Source organism: Peromyscus eremicus, chromosome 10 (assembly GCF_949786415.1).
Source record: "Peromyscus eremicus chromosome 10, PerEre_H2_v1, whole genome shotgun sequence".
Taxonomy (NCBI): Eukaryota; Metazoa; Chordata; class Mammalia; order Rodentia; family Cricetidae; genus Peromyscus; species Peromyscus eremicus.
Genome location: NC_081426.1, coordinates 57,680,410 through 57,700,981, shown reverse-complemented (window position 1 = coordinate 57,700,981; position 20,572 = coordinate 57,680,410). Strand labels below are relative to the sequence as shown.

At 44.2% G+C, this 20,572-nt stretch overlaps 1 protein-coding gene across 1 annotated transcript in view; it reads right to left on the bottom strand.

Moving 5' to 3' along the window:
• Wdr19 (WD repeat domain 19) overlaps positions 1-20,572 on the bottom strand; it is an 86,656-nt gene that overhangs the window by 37,831 nt on the left and 28,253 nt on the right. The window contains exons 16-26 of the mRNA XM_059275906.1: positions 20,285-20,432; positions 19,957-20,161; positions 17,168-17,327; positions 16,878-16,988; positions 14,403-14,512; positions 6,341-6,398; positions 4,248-4,388; positions 4,089-4,171; positions 3,581-3,664; positions 2,241-2,387; positions 1,468-1,592 (exon numbers count right to left, since the gene is read on the bottom strand). Coding sequence (XP_059131889.1) covers positions 1,468-1,592; positions 2,241-2,387; positions 3,581-3,664; positions 4,089-4,171; positions 4,248-4,388; positions 6,341-6,398; positions 14,403-14,512; positions 16,878-16,988; positions 17,168-17,327; positions 19,957-20,161; positions 20,285-20,432 — 1,372 coding nt within the window. The remainder of the gene's footprint in view (positions 1-1,467; positions 1,593-2,240; positions 2,388-3,580; positions 3,665-4,088; positions 4,172-4,247; positions 4,389-6,340; positions 6,399-14,402; positions 14,513-16,877; positions 16,989-17,167; positions 17,328-19,956; positions 20,162-20,284; positions 20,433-20,572) is intronic.

Sequence of the window (20,572 nt, the reverse complement as noted above, 5' to 3'; positions counted from 1 at the left end):
CAGTACCTGTGGAGGCCAGAAGAGGGTGTTGGATCTCCTGGGACTGGAGTTACATCATGTGGGTGCTAGAAATCAAACCCAGGTCCTCTGGAAGAGCAGCTAGTGCTCTTAACTGCACAAATGTTTAAAAAAGAATTGAAAATTTGTGTTTATGGTGGTGGGGCTTGTGCATGTGGAGTCTCGAGGACAACCAGGGAATCAGTTCTCTGCTTTCACCACGAGGTTTTTGTTGTCTGTCTGTCCTGGTGGAGGTTCCTTTACCTGCTGAGCCTTTTCACTGAGTCAGTGTGAGTGTTCTGACACAAGAGAAACCACACCCTGCCTTTTTCTTCTTTTCTTCTTCTTTTTTTGGTTTTTCGAGACAGGGTTTCTCTGTGTAGCTTTGCACCTTTCCTGGAACTCACTCTGTAGCCCAGGCTGGCCTCGAACTCACAGAGATCCGCCTGGCTCTGCCTCCCGAGTGCTGGGATTAAAGGTGTGTGCCACCACCACCTGGCAAAGATTTATTTATTGTGTATACAATGTTCTGTCTGCATGTATGACTGCAGGCCAGAAGAGGGCACCAGATCTCATTACAGATGGTTGTGAGCCACCATGTGGTTGCTGGGAATTGAACTCAGGACCTCTGGAAGAGCAGTCAGTACTCTTAACCTCTGAGCCATCTCTCCAGCCCCCTGCCTTTTAAAATTGAACTCTGCTGGGGACTGAATCCAGGACTTCACCTATGCTAGAAATGCACCTGTCTAAGAATCATACAAATGTATGTATTCTCAGAAAAGAAAATTCTGTTTTGGATCTGCAAAATCTTTAAAAACCATAATTAGTATATATTGCTTTCTTAAAGTAACCCTACATTCTGAACCGGTATCTCAACTTCTATGTTTTGTGAAAACATTTTCTTTAAAAAAAAAAACAATGGTTATTTTTAATGGGTACGAGTGTTTTGCCTGCATGTTCGTATGTACCACATGTACGCAGGTTCCCAAACAGGCCACGGGATGGTGTCAGAACCCCTGAACTGGAGTTGCAGACTATTGTAAGCTGCCATGTGGGTGCTGGGAACTGAATTCAGGTCCTCTGCAAGAACAGCCAGTGCTTTTAAACCCTTAGCCACCATCTCCCCAGCCTCTGAAAACATTTTTATTGTCTAAGATAGTCCTGCATTTCCCATCACCTTCGTGGTGAAGTCTTGCTTACCACTTCTAACTGAGAAACAGCAGGGGTTGGGAAATGTGGCCCCTCTTGGATTTGACCCCATATTTCTGACAGCTGCTTTTCTTATAATCCCGCCTCACCTTTAGGCTGTAGAGAGCCTGAAACCCAGCAAGTAACATATGTGTATATGTGTATACATGGCTTAGGTTTGCACAAGAGTGCTTGTGTATACACCCATCTAAGCTTTAGACTGTAAGTGTTTCTAGGATAACAAATCTTTAATAAGTATGGAGGGGACACAATGGTATTTACCAATGATGTCTGCGTAGATCTCCATTTTGTTGTGCTGCTGAGCCAGGGTGAAGGCTTCATTGTTACATTTGGACAGGACCAGAAACTGGATGGCAGACCCATAGTCGCCAAGCTGGAGAAAGAACCTACGACAAAGGGCCGTCCTTAGCTTGACTCTCCTGTCAAGTTTATGACCGTGATGGTCAATTTCATCACCTGGACAGGCTCTAGAAACATCCAGGGGGCACACTTCTGGGCATGTCTGAGGAGGCAGTTTCTAAACTGGGTTGAGGTGTGAAGACCCACAGAAGTGTGGGCAGCATCATTCCATGGGCTGGGATCCCAGACTGAGTGAAAGGAGAAAGTGAGCTGGGCCCCACATCCACCTCTCTGTGCTTCCTGACTGGACGCCCTGACCAGCTTCCTCAGACCGCCACTGTTCTTTCACTGCGGGATTGACAGTGCTCTCAAGAACCGTGAGCCAAAACAAACCCTTTCTCCCCTAAGCTGCTCTTGTCAGGTAGTTCCTCACAGCGATGAGAAAACCAACAAATACCATGACGGATGAAACAAAATATTTTTTCAACCAGGTAAAAAAAACTTATCCCATAACTGCAGTTCTGTATTATCTGTTTATACTCGACACATTCTCACATCTGACCACAACAAACACCCACTGCACCGAAATATCTAGAGCTAATAAAAACATAAGAAGAATTTGTACATTTGACGGGGGAGGGTCTGTCTTTTACACTTGTTCTTTTGGAGGTCCAAATACACAAGTGTGCTGTCACCTGGCTACCATCTTGGCTCCATCCAGAGACTGGGTCTCTCTGACGATGCTGACGGCCTTTTCGGGGTTGTTGAGGTGGTCCAGGTAGATGCGGATGACACTGTTCCACTGCTTTGCATTCTCATAAGCTACCACGGCTTCTTTGTACCTGGGAGAGACACGGGTCAAGTACTCTCTCTCAATGCTCTCTCTCTCTCTCTCTCTCTTTTTGTGGGGAGTAGGAGCCAGGAAATGTGGGGAACACTTTTCTATTGTGGAGATAGCAGTTGCTCTGTTTTCTTGAACTTCTTTTTCCTTCAGAATCAAATACCAGGTATTCTCCTACTAAAATGCATTCTCTTTTAGGGGTTGCATAAATGAAGTGTAAAGAACCAATATAGAATTTTGTTTTTTCCTATGAATTAAAAGCAAGTAATTTGTTTACATTCTACTGGGTTTTTTTATTTTCAAGTGGAAAGATAGTAATAGCAGTGTGGAATTATTTTAGAAAACAGAAATTACAGAATGCTTCACAATGATAGACATAAAGCTTTAAAAGCAAGACAGAAAATCTTTGTGTGTTCGCCTCCAGATGGCGCTCAGGACTTCTCAGCTCAGAATAACTTTCTGCTCTTCCAATTTCAACATGACATTTACGTGTGTATCAGTACCTGCTTCCCAAGGTTACTTTTCTAAAAGTGGAAGCCATTACTAACCTATAAAGACCTCTTAAGAGATACTTCTGACATTAGTTTCCAAAGACTGTAGAAATTTACGCTTCCATCAGAAGCTCTTGTTACACACAACAAGAGCTTTCTGACAGCATGGTTTAGTTCAAAATAAAAATAAACATCAAATATGGTGGCATGCTTTTATTGCCATCAGGGGCGGGGCTTCCAATGTTCAAGGAGTGCAGCTCATAATTGTATTTCCCCTTTGGGTCTTGCCTTTTTTTCTTTAGCCTACTTTCCTAGTAGTGGTTTTTAGTTCCTTCTACCTATTAAGTTGTAGAAATTCTCGGTACGTTTAGGATAGTCCCTCTTCATAGCTCTATGTAGTACTTCACTGTGGCTTAAATAGTGAACCGTGTGTCTATTTGCTGCTCTGCATCCTGAAGGCATCTTTCTTACCACGTTCATGCCGAAACTTCAGTACTCAGCCTCGCTTCGAAGGCAGCAGACTATGTGGGTACATACAGGTCTGCCGTGGCAGACAGTGTTTACAGCCTGCTCCTTCAGCCGACTAGGACTGTGTTAAATGCCTTCTTTCTCTGCCTGCCTTCTAGAAGGTTGAACGTGCTCATGGCTAACCCATCAAGCTTATGCTCTCTTAGGTTTTTACAGACTTGGGAGACTCACATACCTTCCATCCGCCTCTTTAGCTTTGGCATATTGCAAGTGGATCTTAGGAGAGGAGACGTGAGGCAGAAGTTCGCCAACTTTTGCCCTAGAAAGGTAGGGTCGAGAACGAGATCAGCACCATTCCCAACGGGAGTAGTTAGCTGCCCACAACTAGCTCTCCTTTTCAAGGGCAGCTATGAGCTTACAAACATCTTACTTCTATACATAAACCAGATTGAACCGCCTTTTCTCCTGAGACCTCCTTCCCACAGGGCGGGAAGAGGAAGGCTAGTGCATTAACTCTTTGGGGGCGAGAAGGATTTTGTTTTCCAGTACTTTATCTGGTTTAGGATGCTCTCTGGGAAGCGACTGTGGATACAAACTCACCTGTGCAATAACAACAGAGATGCAAGGCAGAACCACGTGAGGGAACAGACCAGACGGGAGCAAGAGTGGCAGAGACAAGTGGGGAGAGTCCAGACACACCCCTCTCCAAATCTACCCGGAAACCAACTCTGGCCAGCCCTTACCAGTTCTTACAGCGGATGTAGACGGAGGCGGCTTTGTCGTAATACTGGCCTTTCTCATACAGCTGGGCTGCTTCCGAAAATTGCTACAATAAAGGGAATGCAAGACACTAAATTGGTTCTGACCTGACCACACGAGTATTTACGAAGACAAAGGAGTACCTTCATATTCTCCAGGATGGCTCCACAGTCTCTTTTAAGGACCCTGCTGGGGTGTTTGAGGGCTTGGTTAGCCCCTCTACGGATGTCTCCCATTCGTATGGACATCTGAGCCACCCCGGCCAGGCACACCTCGTCATGTTCCTGCGACAACAAGGCAAAGGTTTTTACCACAATGTACTTCAGCCAGCCAAGTTCGTTTACTCTCATACATCATTTTAAGAATTACTCTCATTTATCATTTTAAGATTTACTTTCATCTATCATTTTAAGAAACTCTCACAATTTTGAAATTAACACTTAAAAAAAATCAACTAATAAAGTTATTTTTTCTTCTCAGAGGTTTTGACCTTTTATACTTAGCAGGAAATTTTTGCTATTCCTTGTGAAGATGCCTTGTTTTACACCTCTTGGTATGATATTATGTCTAGAAGTAATATACTGGTTATTACAGCATAAGTGCTATAATAAAATTAAGGAAGGAATCATTAGTCAAACAGAAGATCTCTGTGCCAGGTAGGATGACATATAACTTCACTTAGAACTGTTCAAGTCATTAATGACAACATAAACTTGCCATATTTGCAACAGGGTCTCTCTAAGCAGCTCTGGCTAACCTTAAAACTTGCTAAGTATGGCAGGGCAGTGGTGGCGCACGCCTTTAATCCCAGCACTCGGGAGGCAGAGGCAGGCGGATCTCTGTGAGTTCGAGGCCAGCCTGGACTACAGAGTAAGATCCAGGAAAGGCACAAAGCTACACAGAGAAACCCTGTCTCGAAAAACCAAAAAAAAAAAACCAAAAAAAAAAAAAAACAAAAAAAACTTGCTAAGTAATTCAAGCTGGCCTTGAACTCAAAGCAATCCTCCTGCCTCAGCCTCCCAACTGGGAGGACTACAGGCATGTGCCACCATACCCAGCAAGAACTTTTCAAGTGACTAATCTTTTCTCGTGAAATTCAGTGTCAGATTGGGCTCTGCCTCCAGCAGGCCGTCCACTAGAACTTTCTGTGATGGCGGGAATGTCTTGTTTCTTCCCCATTAGCACAGGAGCCAATGGCTGCAAAAGGCAGCTGGGCATCTGCATGTGGCTCCTGAGGAGGAGGAGTGGAATTTCACTCCATTCTCAACAATCCAAACTGCCACCTGCAGCTAGCTGCCACTGTATTTGACGGTGTAAAGAATGGACCAAAGCAGACGGAACCAAACAAAGACGATGTTAACAGCTGGCTGGTGAGGTGGCTCAGTGGGTAAAGGCACTAGCCATCGAACCTGAGGACCTTGGAACCGATATGGTAGAGAGACTGATATCTGTAAGCTGCCATCTGACAACCACCTACAGGGAGTGGCATGCATGTCCCCTCCTCCCAGCCCACAATCAGTAAGTAAATATATATAATTTTTAATCAAAAATTTATTTTGTTATTTTATATGTATGAGGTGTTTTGTCTGCATGTATGTCTGTGTACCACATGTGCCTGGAGTTAAGAACAGCTGTGAGCCACTATGTGGGTGCTGGGACTTGAAGCTGGGTCCTCTGGAAGAGCAGCCGGTGCCTTAACCACTGAGCCATCTCTCCAGCCCAAAGAGATTACGGGAATGTCCTAAGAGCAAACCCTTATGAAATCATAGTCGACCTGTGACACATATGGGCATAATATGGATTTAAAAAATAAATCAACAGGTAAAGATCAAGCTGGTTCTATTGTGTGCAAAGCTGTGGCGCCCCCCCACTGCCTTCCAAATCAGTGCACATGACTCTCCTTCAATCTTTCAAGAGCATCTAATTGATTTTCTCACTCAACTATATTGGCCTATAAATGAGATGAAATAAAAATTTTACTTCCAATCTTAATTCTTAGCTCATATCTAGGATGTAATGGCAAACAGATGCAATAAATAAAAATATATTGCCATCTTTAGTTTTGTGAGTTTAAAGTAACTTAAGCCCATTCTTGTAAAGTTGTTAATAAACTGGACAATTAGGCTCACCTAATAGCTATTGAATAACTACAATGCAAATGAGCCCCGGATTTTAAAATGAAACAGAAAACACACTCCTAGAGCATTAGATACATTTGTTATTTATGTAAGGTTACCTTATTTTCGCCTGTGATCCCTTTCTCGTAATGAGCCAAAGCATTTACATAATCACCCCTGAAAGAAAAACAACACAGTGAATTAATTCATACTTAAGTCTTTTAGCTACAGACACAAAACTTTAAAGACACTCTTTGTCGCCATGTGACTTATGCTCAAGGAAAGAGGCCATACAACATGGATGCTGGCATCCATTCACAGAGCAGCATGCTGTAGCAGGAATCTTAAAAGGTCTTATTAGTAAAAAAAAGTCAGGGCCAGGTATTGGGGTGAATGCTGGAAGATCAGAGAAGCAGAACAAGCCACAGCTTCCTCACCTTGCCAGTTCCTCAGCTGATCCTGTTTCCTCAGACTCGAAGCCTCTGTGATTTCATCCAGAATGAATTTCAGCTGAACTGCTGCTCAAAAGCCTAAAAGCTTAACCAGCCCTAGTTCCTGGTCCTCATGCCTTATATACCTTTCTGCTTCCCTGCCATCACTTCCTGGGATTAAAGGTGTGAGTCACCATGCCTGGCTGTTTGCAGTGTGGCTTTGAACTCACAGAGATCCAGACCGATCTCTGCCTCTGGAATGCTAGGATTAAAGGTGTGTGTGCCACCACTGTCTGGCCTCTATGTCTATCTAGTGGTTCTTCTGTTCTCTGACCCCAGATAAGTTTATTAGGGTGCACAATATATTGGGGGACACAATATCACCACAGCATGCCCTCCCCTCATTACTTTAAAAACAGTCTGGATTGTGCCAAAAGGTACATACAGTGTAGTATGTCAGGAAGGCTACAGTGCATTTATGGGTTACTTTAATTATTTCCTTTAGGGCACAAATGACAATCACATAGTCATAGAAATCTATTTTTTTCCAAATGCCCAATATTTGTAAGAATGTACACTGCAAGGATCTGGGGTGGAAGCCCGTGAGACAGCTCAGCAGTTAAGACACTAGCTGCCATGCCTGACCTCAGTTTGAATCCTGGGACACACGGTAAAGAGAGAAAAGTGATTCCTACAAGTTGTCCTCTGAGCCTTACATGTGCCATGATGTGCACATGCACACACAGACACATAGACACACACACACAATGTAATAAAAAATTTTTAAAATTCAAATTACTTTTCAAAATAGTGCAATTATCATACCAACAGAGCATCCCAATGACAGGAAAATGAACTCTACATGAAGAAGAGAATCTGGATCACTTTTATGAAAGGCGGGTGTGGAGGGGCACACTTGTCATTACAGGATGACAGGCTCTGGTCAAGAGGCTGCCATGTGGGCTTGCTAAGATGGTGAGGCAGGTAAACGGACTTGCCTCCCATGTGGGCTTGCTAAGATGGTGAGGCAGGTAAACGGACTTGCCTCGCACACCTCTTGGTCTGACCTCCATCCCCAGAACCCACGGTGGAAGGAGAGAACGGACTGTACACGTTATTTTCTGACCTCCCCATGTGCACTGTGGGACATGTACATACTTAGGCATGTGCATACACACCCACCCACCCACCCACCCACACGCATGCACACACACACATACACATAAATAAATGACTTGCTTCAAGGATTGTCTATGATATAATTGTGCTAGCGTGTTGAGTTACTTGACAAAATAGCTGAGGAAAATACATTTATTTTGGATCACGGTTTTGTTTCAATCCATGGTCACTTGACCCGTCGTACTGGGCCTGTGACAGAGAAGAGCATCACGGCAGGGGTACACGGTGGAACAAAGCGGCCCACCTCACGGCCAAGAAGCAGAGGAAGAGGAGGGTCCAGGACCCAACATGGTGTTCAGGGCACCGGTGACTTAACTTCCTCATACGAGGCCCACCTCTTAAAGTTTTTGATGTCACCTTTCTGACGTCACAGGCTGGAAACTGCCTCTTCAACACATGGTCTCTGGGTAGACTGCAGATCCAGAACAACAACAATAATAGTTCCTGTACCCAGGACTGAACATAACACAGACCTGCAAATCTACAACCAGCCTCTTCAACTGTAGGTCATGGCCCCATAGCTGAGGGTGGGCGTCACAAAACCATTTGATGCAGTAAAAGCAATAAAAAATTAACTCAGAATCAAACACATAAAGATTCAAGGTGCTTCTGGCAGGGCTCATTCATGTCAATTGCTGCTGCCTCGGTTCTGAACACAACGCACTGCGCACACTACACACACACACACACACACACACACACACACACGACACCAGTGAAGCTGCCTGAAGCATCACACACACACACACACACACACACACACACACACACACACACACACACACGACACCAGTGAAGCTGCCTGAAGCATCTTGGCTCAGAGCCCAAACTACTGCATGTTATAATCTGCCGTGTTTTTACTACACATACAGTCCTCTGCTCTCTCAGAACCGTGATGGCTTAACTACAGCTTAATCAGGGTTTAACTGTGCAAAACCACACTTACCATTCTCCTACCGCATTCATCGGCATCTAAGTATCAAATTAGTGTATCATGCATTGTATTGTGTTACAATGTTCGATTCTCAAAACTGCTGTCTAAGTTGTTGACTTGAGTTTCATTTAAAAAAAAATCATTCATTGAATTTTGGCTTCGGATTAGGACGGAATTTCTAACGATTTCTGAAACAGATTTCTGGCATTTGCACTTTGTATTTATGTGAAGCACTAGCAATATAAGATCACAGTATCAATAAACTCTGAAAAACATTGACAATGCCCTATGCCTTACAGTATGGAATGTCCAGGCAAATTTAATTTTTGCATAAAAATAAACAAGCACACACATTTCATTAGTGTTCAATCTGCTTTTTTAATAAATGGTAAGATTATATATACACCAAAGAATTGTGTGTGCATGTGCACCCCCGAGCATGACTGTGCATGTGACCTTGTATGCATGTGTGGAAGCCAGAGGGTAATGTCAGGCATCTGTCTCTATTCCTCTCCACCTTATTTTTTAAAAATATTAGTATTTATTTTATGTGTCTGAGTGTTTGCCTTCATATGGATACACATGCATGCAGGCCTGTTACCTAGATGCCAGAAGAGGACGCTGTATCCCCTGGAACTGTGGTCACACCATCATGCGGGTGGTGGGAACCTTACCCAGGTCCTCGGTCCTCTACAAGAACAGCAAGTACTCTGGACTGTGGGGCCATCTCTCTAGCCCTCCACCTTGTGTTTGCAAAGGATCTTCCACTGAACCTGGAGCTCGCCAACTGGCTGGGATGCCCCCACCTCCCATCTGGGATCATCGGCAGGTGCCACACTGCCTGGCTGTTTTTAACCTGGTGCTGGGGATTCAAACTCAGGTCCTTATGCTTACACAGTGAGCACTGTTCTCATTACACCACATCTCTAGGCCCAAAGAATTGTTGTTTAAAAAGATTTACTTATTTATTATGTATACAGTGTTCTGCCTGCATGTATCCCTGAAGGCCAGAAGAGGGCGCCAGATCTCATTCAGGTTTCTGTGAGCCACCATGTGGTTGCTGGGAATTGAACTCAGGTCCTCTGGAAGAGCAGGCAATGCTCTTAATCACTGAACCAAAGAATTGTTTAAAAATAGATTTCTTTTTTTTTTTTTTTTTGTTTTTCGAGACAGGGTTTCTCTGTGTAGCTTTGCGCCTCTCCTGGAACTCACTTGGTAGCCCAGGCTGGCCTCGAACTCACAGAAATCCGCCTGGCTCTGCCTCCCGAGTGCTGGGATTAAAGGCGTGCGCCACCACCGCCCGGCAAAAATAGATTTCTTAAAAAATAGATTTCTTTATGAATTAACAGCAAATGTTTGATCTCTATTTTATAGACCTATAGATTTGGGGTTGCACAAAAATTTCTCAGGCAAAGACTGGGTTGCAAACCGGTACAGTCGAAGAGGCTCTGGTCTGACAGACTTATCTATCTTCATTTTTCAGTGCAGTGACTCGCACAGACCTTTTATTTGAGCTCTGTCTTCCTCTGGGCAACCACCCCTCCACTGTAGTCAGTGAGCTCTGAAATGGCATTAAGAGCCACTCAAGCGCCCTCCGTCAGCTCAGGCGGATGGCTTGGGTCCTGTGAGGCTTGCTCAGTTTCTCAATCTACCGACGGATAAAAAGGCTTCGGGAGGGAAGCTGGCTGCTGATTGAAGACTTTCTTTCATCAGCCCAGGGGTTCACAATCAGCAATTTTCCTGAGTAGGAATGTCTAATTTGGGTCCAATTATATCAGCCCACCTGGGGACACCTCCTGACAAGAAGAATTACAGTTTCTTGCTCAGGATCCTGCTCAATTAGGAGACGTCAAATTAAGATTTTGGAGCTCTCCGTCTATTTTTAGCTCACCCACTTTACTATTATTTCATTCTGGACTCTTCACAGGGATCCAGCTCGCTAGTATAACCCTCACTGGAGAGCTAAATCTCTCTAGACTTGACAGAGCGGTCCTGCTTTCACACAATCAGGGTTGTGGATGCCTAATGAAACCTGGGGGACTGCCAGGCAGAGCCTTGGGGGTTGAGATCAGTGGGTGCTGGCTCCTGGGGTGCTTGATGAGAATATACACCAGGTTATCATCGGGGACACTTTCTGAACTGTTAGGGGCTGGGTGTGTTAGGTCAGGGGTGCGAGCACACACAAACAGCATCAAAAGCTTCACGGTCACGTGCCACCACCAAAGCAGAGACTGCCCACTGACCTAGCAGTGCTAACTCAAGTCAGGTAACATGTGAGAGTTTGCTACAAAAAAATAAATCAGTCTTCTGAATGGTCCAAGGGCCTTCAGAGATGTTTGTGCTGACAAGTTATACACTGAGTCATTCTCTTCTCTTAGATGGAGATGGAGGGTCATGGCATTGGGCCTGGTCTCTGTGCTACATACTAAGTTTCAATATGCTCATTTTGATATATGGACACTTTTGTTTTTAAGTCACAAGCTAAACAAGCAACTTTGCCACTTAATTACACTCTAGCCCCCTGGGTTCATTGCATATATATTTTAATTTTTAAAACAATTTAAAATTTTGTATATGTGTATATGGGTAAGTGCAGGGACCCACAGGGGCCAGAGACATCAGATCCCCCCAAGAGCTGAGTTACAGACGGTTATGAGCCACTTGACATGGGTGCTGGGAACTGAACCTGGGTCCTTGTGAAGAGCAGCAAACACTCTTAACTGCTGAGCCATCTCTCCAGCTTCATGGATTTACTTTTTAAGGGGGAAAATGTGGCAAAATTTAAATAAAAAATGACCAAGAAGAAATATATCCAAAAAGCTTTTTACCTGAAGAATAGAAAATGATTTATTTTTATTAATGAGTATGTGTTTGTCAGTCACATGTGTGCAGGTTTCTGGGGAGGCTAGAGGAGGGCACCCGATCCCCGGGACCAGTTCAGAACCATCTGACTTGAGTGCTGGGAACCAAACCCAGGTCACTTGGAAGAGCAGCAGTGAGCTTAACAACTCAGCATCTCTCCAGCCCCCAGAACAGAAAAGTTTTCAATGAGGCATCCCAATTAGAAATAAAAGACTACTTTTTGGTATAATAATTTGTACAACTAAAATTTGTGTGACAATATCCTTAATGAATCCATTGTATGAACATTATGCAGAATTATGTAAAATGGTTAAATATAACTGGGGGCATAAGAGCAGAGCTGGCCCTGCCCCTCACCAGCTGCAGCACTCGGAAAGCAGGCCCTTGCACCTCGCCTGGGCAACACAGTAGAGCTGGCTGGTCCTGAAGGTGTAGTGTGAGTGAGCCACCCTGAGGGCCTGAGAGTTGGAGAACTGGCCCCAGCCTGGGCTCCCTGCTGCAGTGGGTGAGCTAGCCAGGGCAGTGCTGGAGAGCACACCCTGGTGGTCACAATGAGGGAAAGCTGGCAGGCTCACCAACCCAGCTACCACCCAGGCCCAGAACCAGGGCTATGAGTTGGCCCACCCCAAAACTGACCTCATTTATAAACTGCTGGAGCATGTGAAGGGGCCAGACCTGCAGGATTTCCATGACATAAGACAACAACAGGATATCCAAGAGGAGTCCCGGTAAGGGCCCAGCAGAAGCCAGAGGCCTCAAAGAGACCAATGACTCATTGCAATGAACACTTACAAGTAAAGACATAGGACTAAAGGGTAAACTGTGTGACTCACTGTGCCACAGTACAGCTTCCATGCTGAGACTTTTTTGTTTATTTGTTTTTGTTTTTCCTTTAAGTTTTATTTTGGGGGAGGGGTGTTGCAAGGGCAGAGGGTGGATATGAAGGGATAGGGAGATGAATGGGATCAGGATGCATAGTGTGAAATACACAAAGAATCAATAAAAAGTTTTTTAAAAAGTAAAGATAACCATAGACTAGCATTTTTCAATATGCTAATATTTTTGGATTTGGGATGTATCTTAATAAATGTTGAAAAGAACTGTCCAGTTGTGGTGCTGTCGGTGCCTGTGGGAGTTTATGTCTGAAAATAAATGACTCAGCTATAGTTATGTGTTTGGGAGCAGTGACCATAACTGGACATTAATTTAAAACAGACTAATATTCCTAATACTTTTATGCAGCACTGAAATAAAGACAGAGTCTGTCAGTTAAGCATGTTGGCAGCTGAGATGGCTTAACTAACAATCAAGAACACTAGAACAGCTGGGCGATGGTGGTGCCTGCGTTTAATCCTAGTACTCGGGAGGCCAAAGGCAGGTGAATCTGTCTGGGTTTGAGGCAAGTCTGGTCTACATAGCAAGTTCTAGGACAGCCAAGGCTACACAGAGAAACCCTGTCTCGAAAAACAAAAACAAATAAACAAACAATACTAGAACATTCTAAATTACTCAAAACAGATCACGGGATTCCCAAAGATACGAAAAGGTCTGTGAGGCGGACTCATGCATCACGCGGGAATATTATGCAAGCACTGGCCATTTGTTCAAGGGAAGCTTCTGCCTCGACTTTCACCATCACTGAGTTTTCATCTCTATGCGATTCAATTCACAAAAGAAAAAAATTCTACAGCTTTTAAGTTACAGGCTGAAGCTGCCTCCTGCCTGCCCTCCCTATGTTGGAACTTACCTGCCGCTGTGATGGCCTGGGGAGGTAGGAACTTACGTCACTGGGGCCATGATTAAAGGGCTCAAGGTGGAAGGGAATACTCTCTCTCCTGTTTCAGCCTTCCATGGTGTAAGGATTCAAGCATAAGCCTTACCCTAATGCTGGTGTCTTCGACTCGAGCTTCCTAGTCTTTACAGCTGTGAGAAATTGCTTTTTTAAAAGATTTGCTTTATTTTTAATTGTGTGTGAGTGTGTGCACATGTGTTTGGATAACTGCAGAGGCCAGAGGTGAGGGATCCCCTGCAGCTGGAGTTACAGGTGACTGTGCACCAAACAACGTGGGTATTGGGAACTGAACTTGGGTCCTCTGAAGGAGTGCTCTTAACTACTAAGCTGTCTCTCCACTCTGAGATTTCTGATCTTGATAAATCCCCTAGTCTCAGGCATTCTGTAACAGCAGCACAACCAGACCAAGATACAGACCAAACTTCAAAGTTTTGTGCTCTGCCTGTAAGTGACACAGAAAACCTTCCAAATGTTAAAGAGAGGTCAGAATCATGAGCACAGGTCAAAAAACCCAGCGTATCACCCTGATTTTCTGCATACTGCTGCTGACTGAACATCATTCACAATTATTTAGACTCTAAATGAGGGGAAAAATCTTAGACTCAAACTTTAATGCTGGACTTTAATGCTGAAAATGAAAATGGACAAGTACAAAAATGAGACATCATTGGATAAATAGAACATTTTCTGGACTCCTGCCCTCACCATTACTAAAGAATGGCCTTGTCTGGCAGTGGCGGTGGCACACGCCTTTAATCCCAGCACTCGGGAGGTATAGGCAGGTGGATCTCTGAGTTTGAGGCCAGCCTGGTCTATAGGGTGAGTTTTAGAACAGCCAGGGATACACAGAGAAACCCTGTCTCGACCCACGCCCTGCCCACCTCCCCCCAGCCCCATAGAGAATGGCCTAACCAATGACAGTTTAGAATTGTAGACACACAGCAATCAAGTCACAGATTAGAAGCTGGAAGCCGGGGACTCACGTGAACTCCAGCTGGATGGCGTACTCTTTGGATATGAAGGGTATCTGGTCTGGAGCCAGGCGCTTGGCCAGCTGTAGAGCGCTGTCCCAATGCTGCAGGTCCCGCCTCATCTGTCACAAAGACAAAGTCCTGAGGTCCAGAAAGGCAAAGTGCTTTGCAAAGTTGCCACACACAGCCAGGCTTAGTAAAAGAAAATACTTTTTTGTTTGTTTATTTAAGTAATGAAACTTTCTATTTACAAAGATACTGCTATAATACACATTTTGAAAGGCAGTAACAAGCCGGGCGGTGGTGGCGCACGCCTTTAATCCCAGCACTCGGGAGGCAGAGCCAGGCGGATCTCTGTGAGTTCGAGGCCAGCCTGGGCTACCAAGTGAGTCCCAGAAAAGGCGCAAAGCTACACAGAGAAACCCTGTCTCGAAAAAAAAAAAAAAAAAAAAAAAAAAAAAAAAAAAAAAAAAGAAAAAAGAAAGGCAGTAACAGAGCCTTCTAGACTGGACAAATATCTTAGTTATTATGGTAATTTGTTCTCCTCTCAAAAGTCAAGCCTATCTAAAAATAAAAATTTTATTCTTTAGTATTTTTCCCAATAGTGAGAAATTAAAGCTAATATAATCAATTAATTTAAAAATTCACCTTAGAAGGACACCAATAAAAAATTAGGAAATACTTTAGGAATTGATTTTTTTCCTTTGGTGAGGCAGGATTTTGCTCCTGCCTGGCCTAGAACTCACCATGTAGCCCAGGCTGGCCTTGAACTTGAAACAACTGTCCCATGTCTGTTCCCTGCTGGGATTACAGGCATGAGCCACTATACCTGACCCGGAACTGACACACTTTCTTTTTCTTTTCAAATTACGCTTATTTATGTCCATGTGCATCGGTACACACGTGTCAGAGTGTGTGTGGAGGTCAGAGGACAACTCTCAAGGGTCAGTTTTCTCCTTGCACTTGGTGAGTCCTGCGGATCAAGGTCAAGTCATCAGGCTTGATGGCAAGTGCCTTTACCAAGGTACCATCATACTTCTGGCCCTGATACAGTTTCTTAGCTAATTTGAAGCTATGTAGCAACATGAATACCAGAAAACACAACACATAAAGCATCTTTTCCCAATTCTCACACTCTTGAAAGTTTTTGGCATACAATCCCAAATACACTAGGTAACCACTGAAGAATCTGTCCAGTTCATTCCTCACTGATTTAGACTGTAAAGAATTTACCATAACTAACTTTTCCAAGTGCTATCTTCTTGCCAGGTCCTGTCTAGAACATCAGCTTATTTTACTTTTCACAGCTACCTTTTGTAATGTTCTTGTATCCATTTCAAAGATCCAGAAACTGAAGCAAAGACAGGCTAGGTCTTACACAATGCTACACAGCTAATATGAGACAGAGAGAGCAGGTGGGAAGCAGGGCTCTCTCTACCTAACTTGTGCTGCCAAGTGAGGCTGGAGGAACTACTATAGAACTATTACAGAGCCGAGTGCTATTGCCCTCTCTACTCTGAACTATCACTCCAGAGCCTTTACAAAGCTGAGGCACTTGTATAACTATTATACAAGATTATATTTACATTATAAAAGATGGATGCAGTTTAGTTTCATTATCTGTGAGAAAAGATGTGTCTTCTTGTTTATTTCTGGCCACTACTAATTATATAAATTACTTCTAATTAGTTGTAATATAAACCCATTTTCTTACCAACTACCCCAAGGGCTAGGCATCATTACCCACACTTTAAAGAAGCAGGACCTCAGCTGAGGTCAAAGGACATGCCCAGGGTCACACACAGCTGGAATCTGAATCCAGGTGTGCCTACCTCATAAGGCTGTGCATTTTTTTTTTTTCCAGACAGTCTTGCTATCCTGGAACTTGTCCTTTGGACCAGGCTGACGTTGAACTACAGCAGTTCTCCTGCCTCTGCCTCTTGAGCTCCTGGGCTGACAGGGAGGCACCACCTGGGCCGGCTCATCTATACCCTTCCACAGGCTGTACTGCCAGGCCTCCCTTCCCCTCTGCCTTTGAACTCAGTCCAGCATTCAGTTCATTCCTCCTCCTGTGACCTTCATCTCTAACACAGAGGAGAATTTCACGCAGCAACTTGAAGATCATGTGGGAAATAGAGAAAATAACAGTACTGTCCCATAAGAGACTGTGGCAGAGGTTAAGAGAGTTAATACAGGTTAAGTGCTTAGAACAGCACCTGGTAACATGCGCAACCGATAAACCACGCCTGCTTTTCTTTTGACAGTCTCTGTAGTTACACAGTCCGTTCTCTCTGGGCACATTTAGACTTTGAATTATTTAGCAACGTTACAATACCATGCCTTTTTTATACATCTACTGGATGCTGAGTGAAAGTGGTTTGGACATTAATGAGTACTCAGGGGCTCTGAGAGCCGAAACGTCTCCACTCCAGGAGAGGAAGACACGTGGCTGAGAAAAGTGACTGCCTGTCCTCTTTGCTGTCATACCTCCAGGGCAGCCACAGGACAGTTGGATGCCAGGTACAGGTCCTGGGCCAGGTTGAAGTCATTAGTAAACATGGCGAGATGTCCTGCCAAAAGATTGTAGTCCTCGATGCCCTACGAACAGAAGTTTCAGTGAGAAGAAATGTAAGAATTTTATTTTTCAAAAGGCTTTGCTCAGTAGGAAGTGGCATCAGTCTACCTATTCAGTTGTTTCAATTAAGACCGACTGAAATGTAAAAAGTTGAATAAGTAGCATCTAGACTTTAATTTGTGACTCACGAAACACCGCATACCTTTATTTGTTCCAAGGACATCACTGTGCCAACATCCCCTATGGTCCGGGAAACTCGGATAGCAAACTCCACCTCCATGTGATGCAGACAGGCTCTGGCCAGCTCATTCCACGCCGTGCGATCGTTCAGCATCTTGCATAGTTCCCAAGCATCAGAAAACCTAGGACCGAGTACACAGGCTGACCCACAGCTCGGCCTTTGCTCATCACCTACCAGGCACTCTTTGGACTGTGTGTCACCAAACATTACATGTTAGACAAATCTTCAAAACATTTCTTAACCTATAATCAGCATTTGTAAGTTATGAAAAAAAAAAACCCAGCAAACTTTCTTCCTTTATTTGCATAGATTTTTTTCTTACCTTCTTAGTGTATGTGTGTGAGGTGTATGTATGTGCAGTTGTGTGTGGCCATGGAGGCCAGAGGAGGGCACAGAGTATCCTGCTCTACCATTTTTTGCCTTAGCCCCCTGAGACAAGGTCTTGACTGAATGTGGGTTTCATGGTTCTGCAGTGAGGCTGAGTGGGCAGTCCCAGACACACCCAGCTTTGTACCCGGGTACCAGGACCTGAACTCAGGTTCCTGGGCTGCCGCTGAGAGTGCTCTTACCCACTAAGCATCTCCTAGCCCCTCTCTTACCTTCTGCTACTAGTCAGAATTTACTGTTTTCAGCCCCTTGCCACCACCAATTAACAATGAGTTCTAATTTTTAAAATTCCACGTGTTGTAGGATATTTGTACACCATGTGAAGATGTTTTTGCTGTGATTGGTGTAGTAAAAAGCTGAACAACCAAAAGCTAGGCAGGAGGTATGGGTGGGACTTCCAGGGAGAGAAAGGAAGAGGGGGAGGAATTGAGGTGCAGTGGACCTCAGGAGACACGGAGAGGAAACATGAGGTGCAGGATAGAAGAGAGGTAACGCCATGTGGTAGAACATAGATAATAAGAATATGGGTTAAGTTATAAGAGCTGGTGGCAACAAGCCTAAGCTATAGGCCGAGCTTTCACAATTAATAATAAATCTCCGTGTCATTATTTGGAAGCTGGCTGGCAGGGCAGAAAAAGACTCGTTACATCTACACATAGTTCAAAATCATTTTTGTTCTCACTTGAGTCTAATAAAATCAGTACTCTAGCCTGGGTGGTGGTGCACACCTTTAATCCCAGCACTTGAGAGGCAGAGGTGGAAGGATCTTCTGTGAGTTTGAGGCTAGCCTGGTCTACAAATTGAGTTCTAGGACAGCTAGGGTTACCTAGAGAGATTGTGTCTCAAAAACCAAACGAAATCAAACAAAAGCCAACCAACCAACTAACCAACCAAACCTCCTTCAAACAAACAAACAAACAAACAAACAAACAAACAAACAAAGAACACCAGTATTCTATTGGTACAAATACATACATTTCAGAGTTCAGCAAACTATGTCAATGGCACAGATGTTCCCTGCTGCCTGTTCCTTTTCTCTCTGTGTGTGTTTAGGCAAATGCACAGTGGATGGATGGGGAAAGAGGGAAAATAGGAGCCTATAGAACAGTGGTTCTCAAATCTATAGGTCTTGACCCCTTTGGGGGGGAAGAATGACCCTTGCATAGGGGTTGTCTAAAACCAATGGAAAATGCAGATGTTTATGATTCCTAACAGTGGCAAAATTACAGTTATGAAGTAGCAATGAAGTAATCCTATGGTTGGTGTCTCCACAACATGAGAAACTGTATTACAGGGTTGCAGTGTTAGGGAGGTTGAGGACCACTGCAATAGATGATGATGAGGTTGTGTTGAGGCTGGCAAGTCTGAGAGTTCATGGACTGGTGGGAGTTAGAAATACAAGTTTAAATTGAAGGCAGATTTCTGTTTGTTTTGTTGAGACAGGGTCTTTCTATATAGGATCATCTTAAGTGCTGGGATTACAGGGGCAGGCCATTACACTTGGCTCCCAAGGACAGTTTGTTTTCTTTTGAGCCACGCCAGGGATGGATCCCAGGGTACAACAGGGAGTGCTTTACCACCAAGCTGAAGCCCTGGCCCTGAAGACAGTTTCTGGAGTCAATCTGGGTGGTGATAAAGTCATATGAGGAGATTTATCCAGAAGAATAATACAAGAGTTTATGGGACCCTGAGGAACTCATTCAAGAGCTCCAAGAAACTCACAGTGGGCCTAGGTAAGAGGAAACAAAATGAGGAAAAAGAAATCTCAAGCAAGGCAAGAATCAAACTTCATCATTTGTTTAATAATTAGAACTATCCAGTAGCGGGGCTATCTGTGGCTGAGTGCTTCTCTCATAATAAAGCACTTATAAAAACTACACCTGAAAACGGCACTTCCGCTGGAGTTTATGTGTGTTTTCATACCCACTGTCTTTTTTGTTTGCACGTGTATGCACACGTGCATGCATGTTTGTGTAACTCAGGTGTACATGTGTGTATGGTACAGTGTGTGGAGACCAGAGAACAGTCTTAGGTGTTGTTTCTCAAATGCTATCCACTCTTTTTGTTTCGTTTTTGAGACAAGGTCTATAATTGACCTAAATTTGCTAAGCAGACTAGGCTGCCCGGGAGAGAGCCCCAGACACCCGCCCGTGGCTCATGCTGTGATGCCCAGATGCTTTTCAGTGTCGGTTCTAGGACTGAACTCAGGTCCTCATGCTTGCCAGGCGAGCTATCTCTCCAGCCCCTCTCATCCACTATCTTATCTAAGCTTCAAAACAGCCTGGGAGACAACCGCTATTCACATCTTTTGAGTTGGCCATGAGGCAAATGAGCGGCTGTCAATCATCTCCACTCCTCCCTACCGCTTGAGCATCAGGGTCTGCGTCAGCATCTGTTTCAGGTCAGAAGGCTCCGCATCTTTTATGTTGTCAAGGAAGCTGTGGGTGCTGAGGTAGATGGAGTTGATTTTCCCACTCTGTGTCTGGCAGGTCAGTTCTCCATTGTATAACAGCAAAGGTTTGTGGGAGAAGGGAAGTTTAGTGCCACCAGCCAAAATGACCTTGGATCCTGTATTAGAAAGCAGACCCTTTAATACCTCAAGCTAATGCTCGGCACAAGTATTAGAAAGTTTTCAATTTTACTACAATGGAAATTCATTTATCAGTAAAAGTACAATAAATGATTCAGTACCTTGGATGGTGTCCTTGTGAAACACATAAGTGTACACCTTATCATCATCATAAGCAATAAATACACCTTTATCCATTGGCCAGTTTTCCCAAAGAACACCTTTAATGGTTGGCGAGAAGTCTGGAATTTCGTAGGTGGCATCATTAACCTATGAGACAGGATTTAAAAATGTACAACCTGCCTTGTTAAGAGCCTGTCTGCAGCTTTGGCAGGCATGGCTTCCCAGCCCACCTCCAACCCAACACCACTCTGACTCCAGCTTTCCACAGTGGGAGAGCGTCTCTTCCT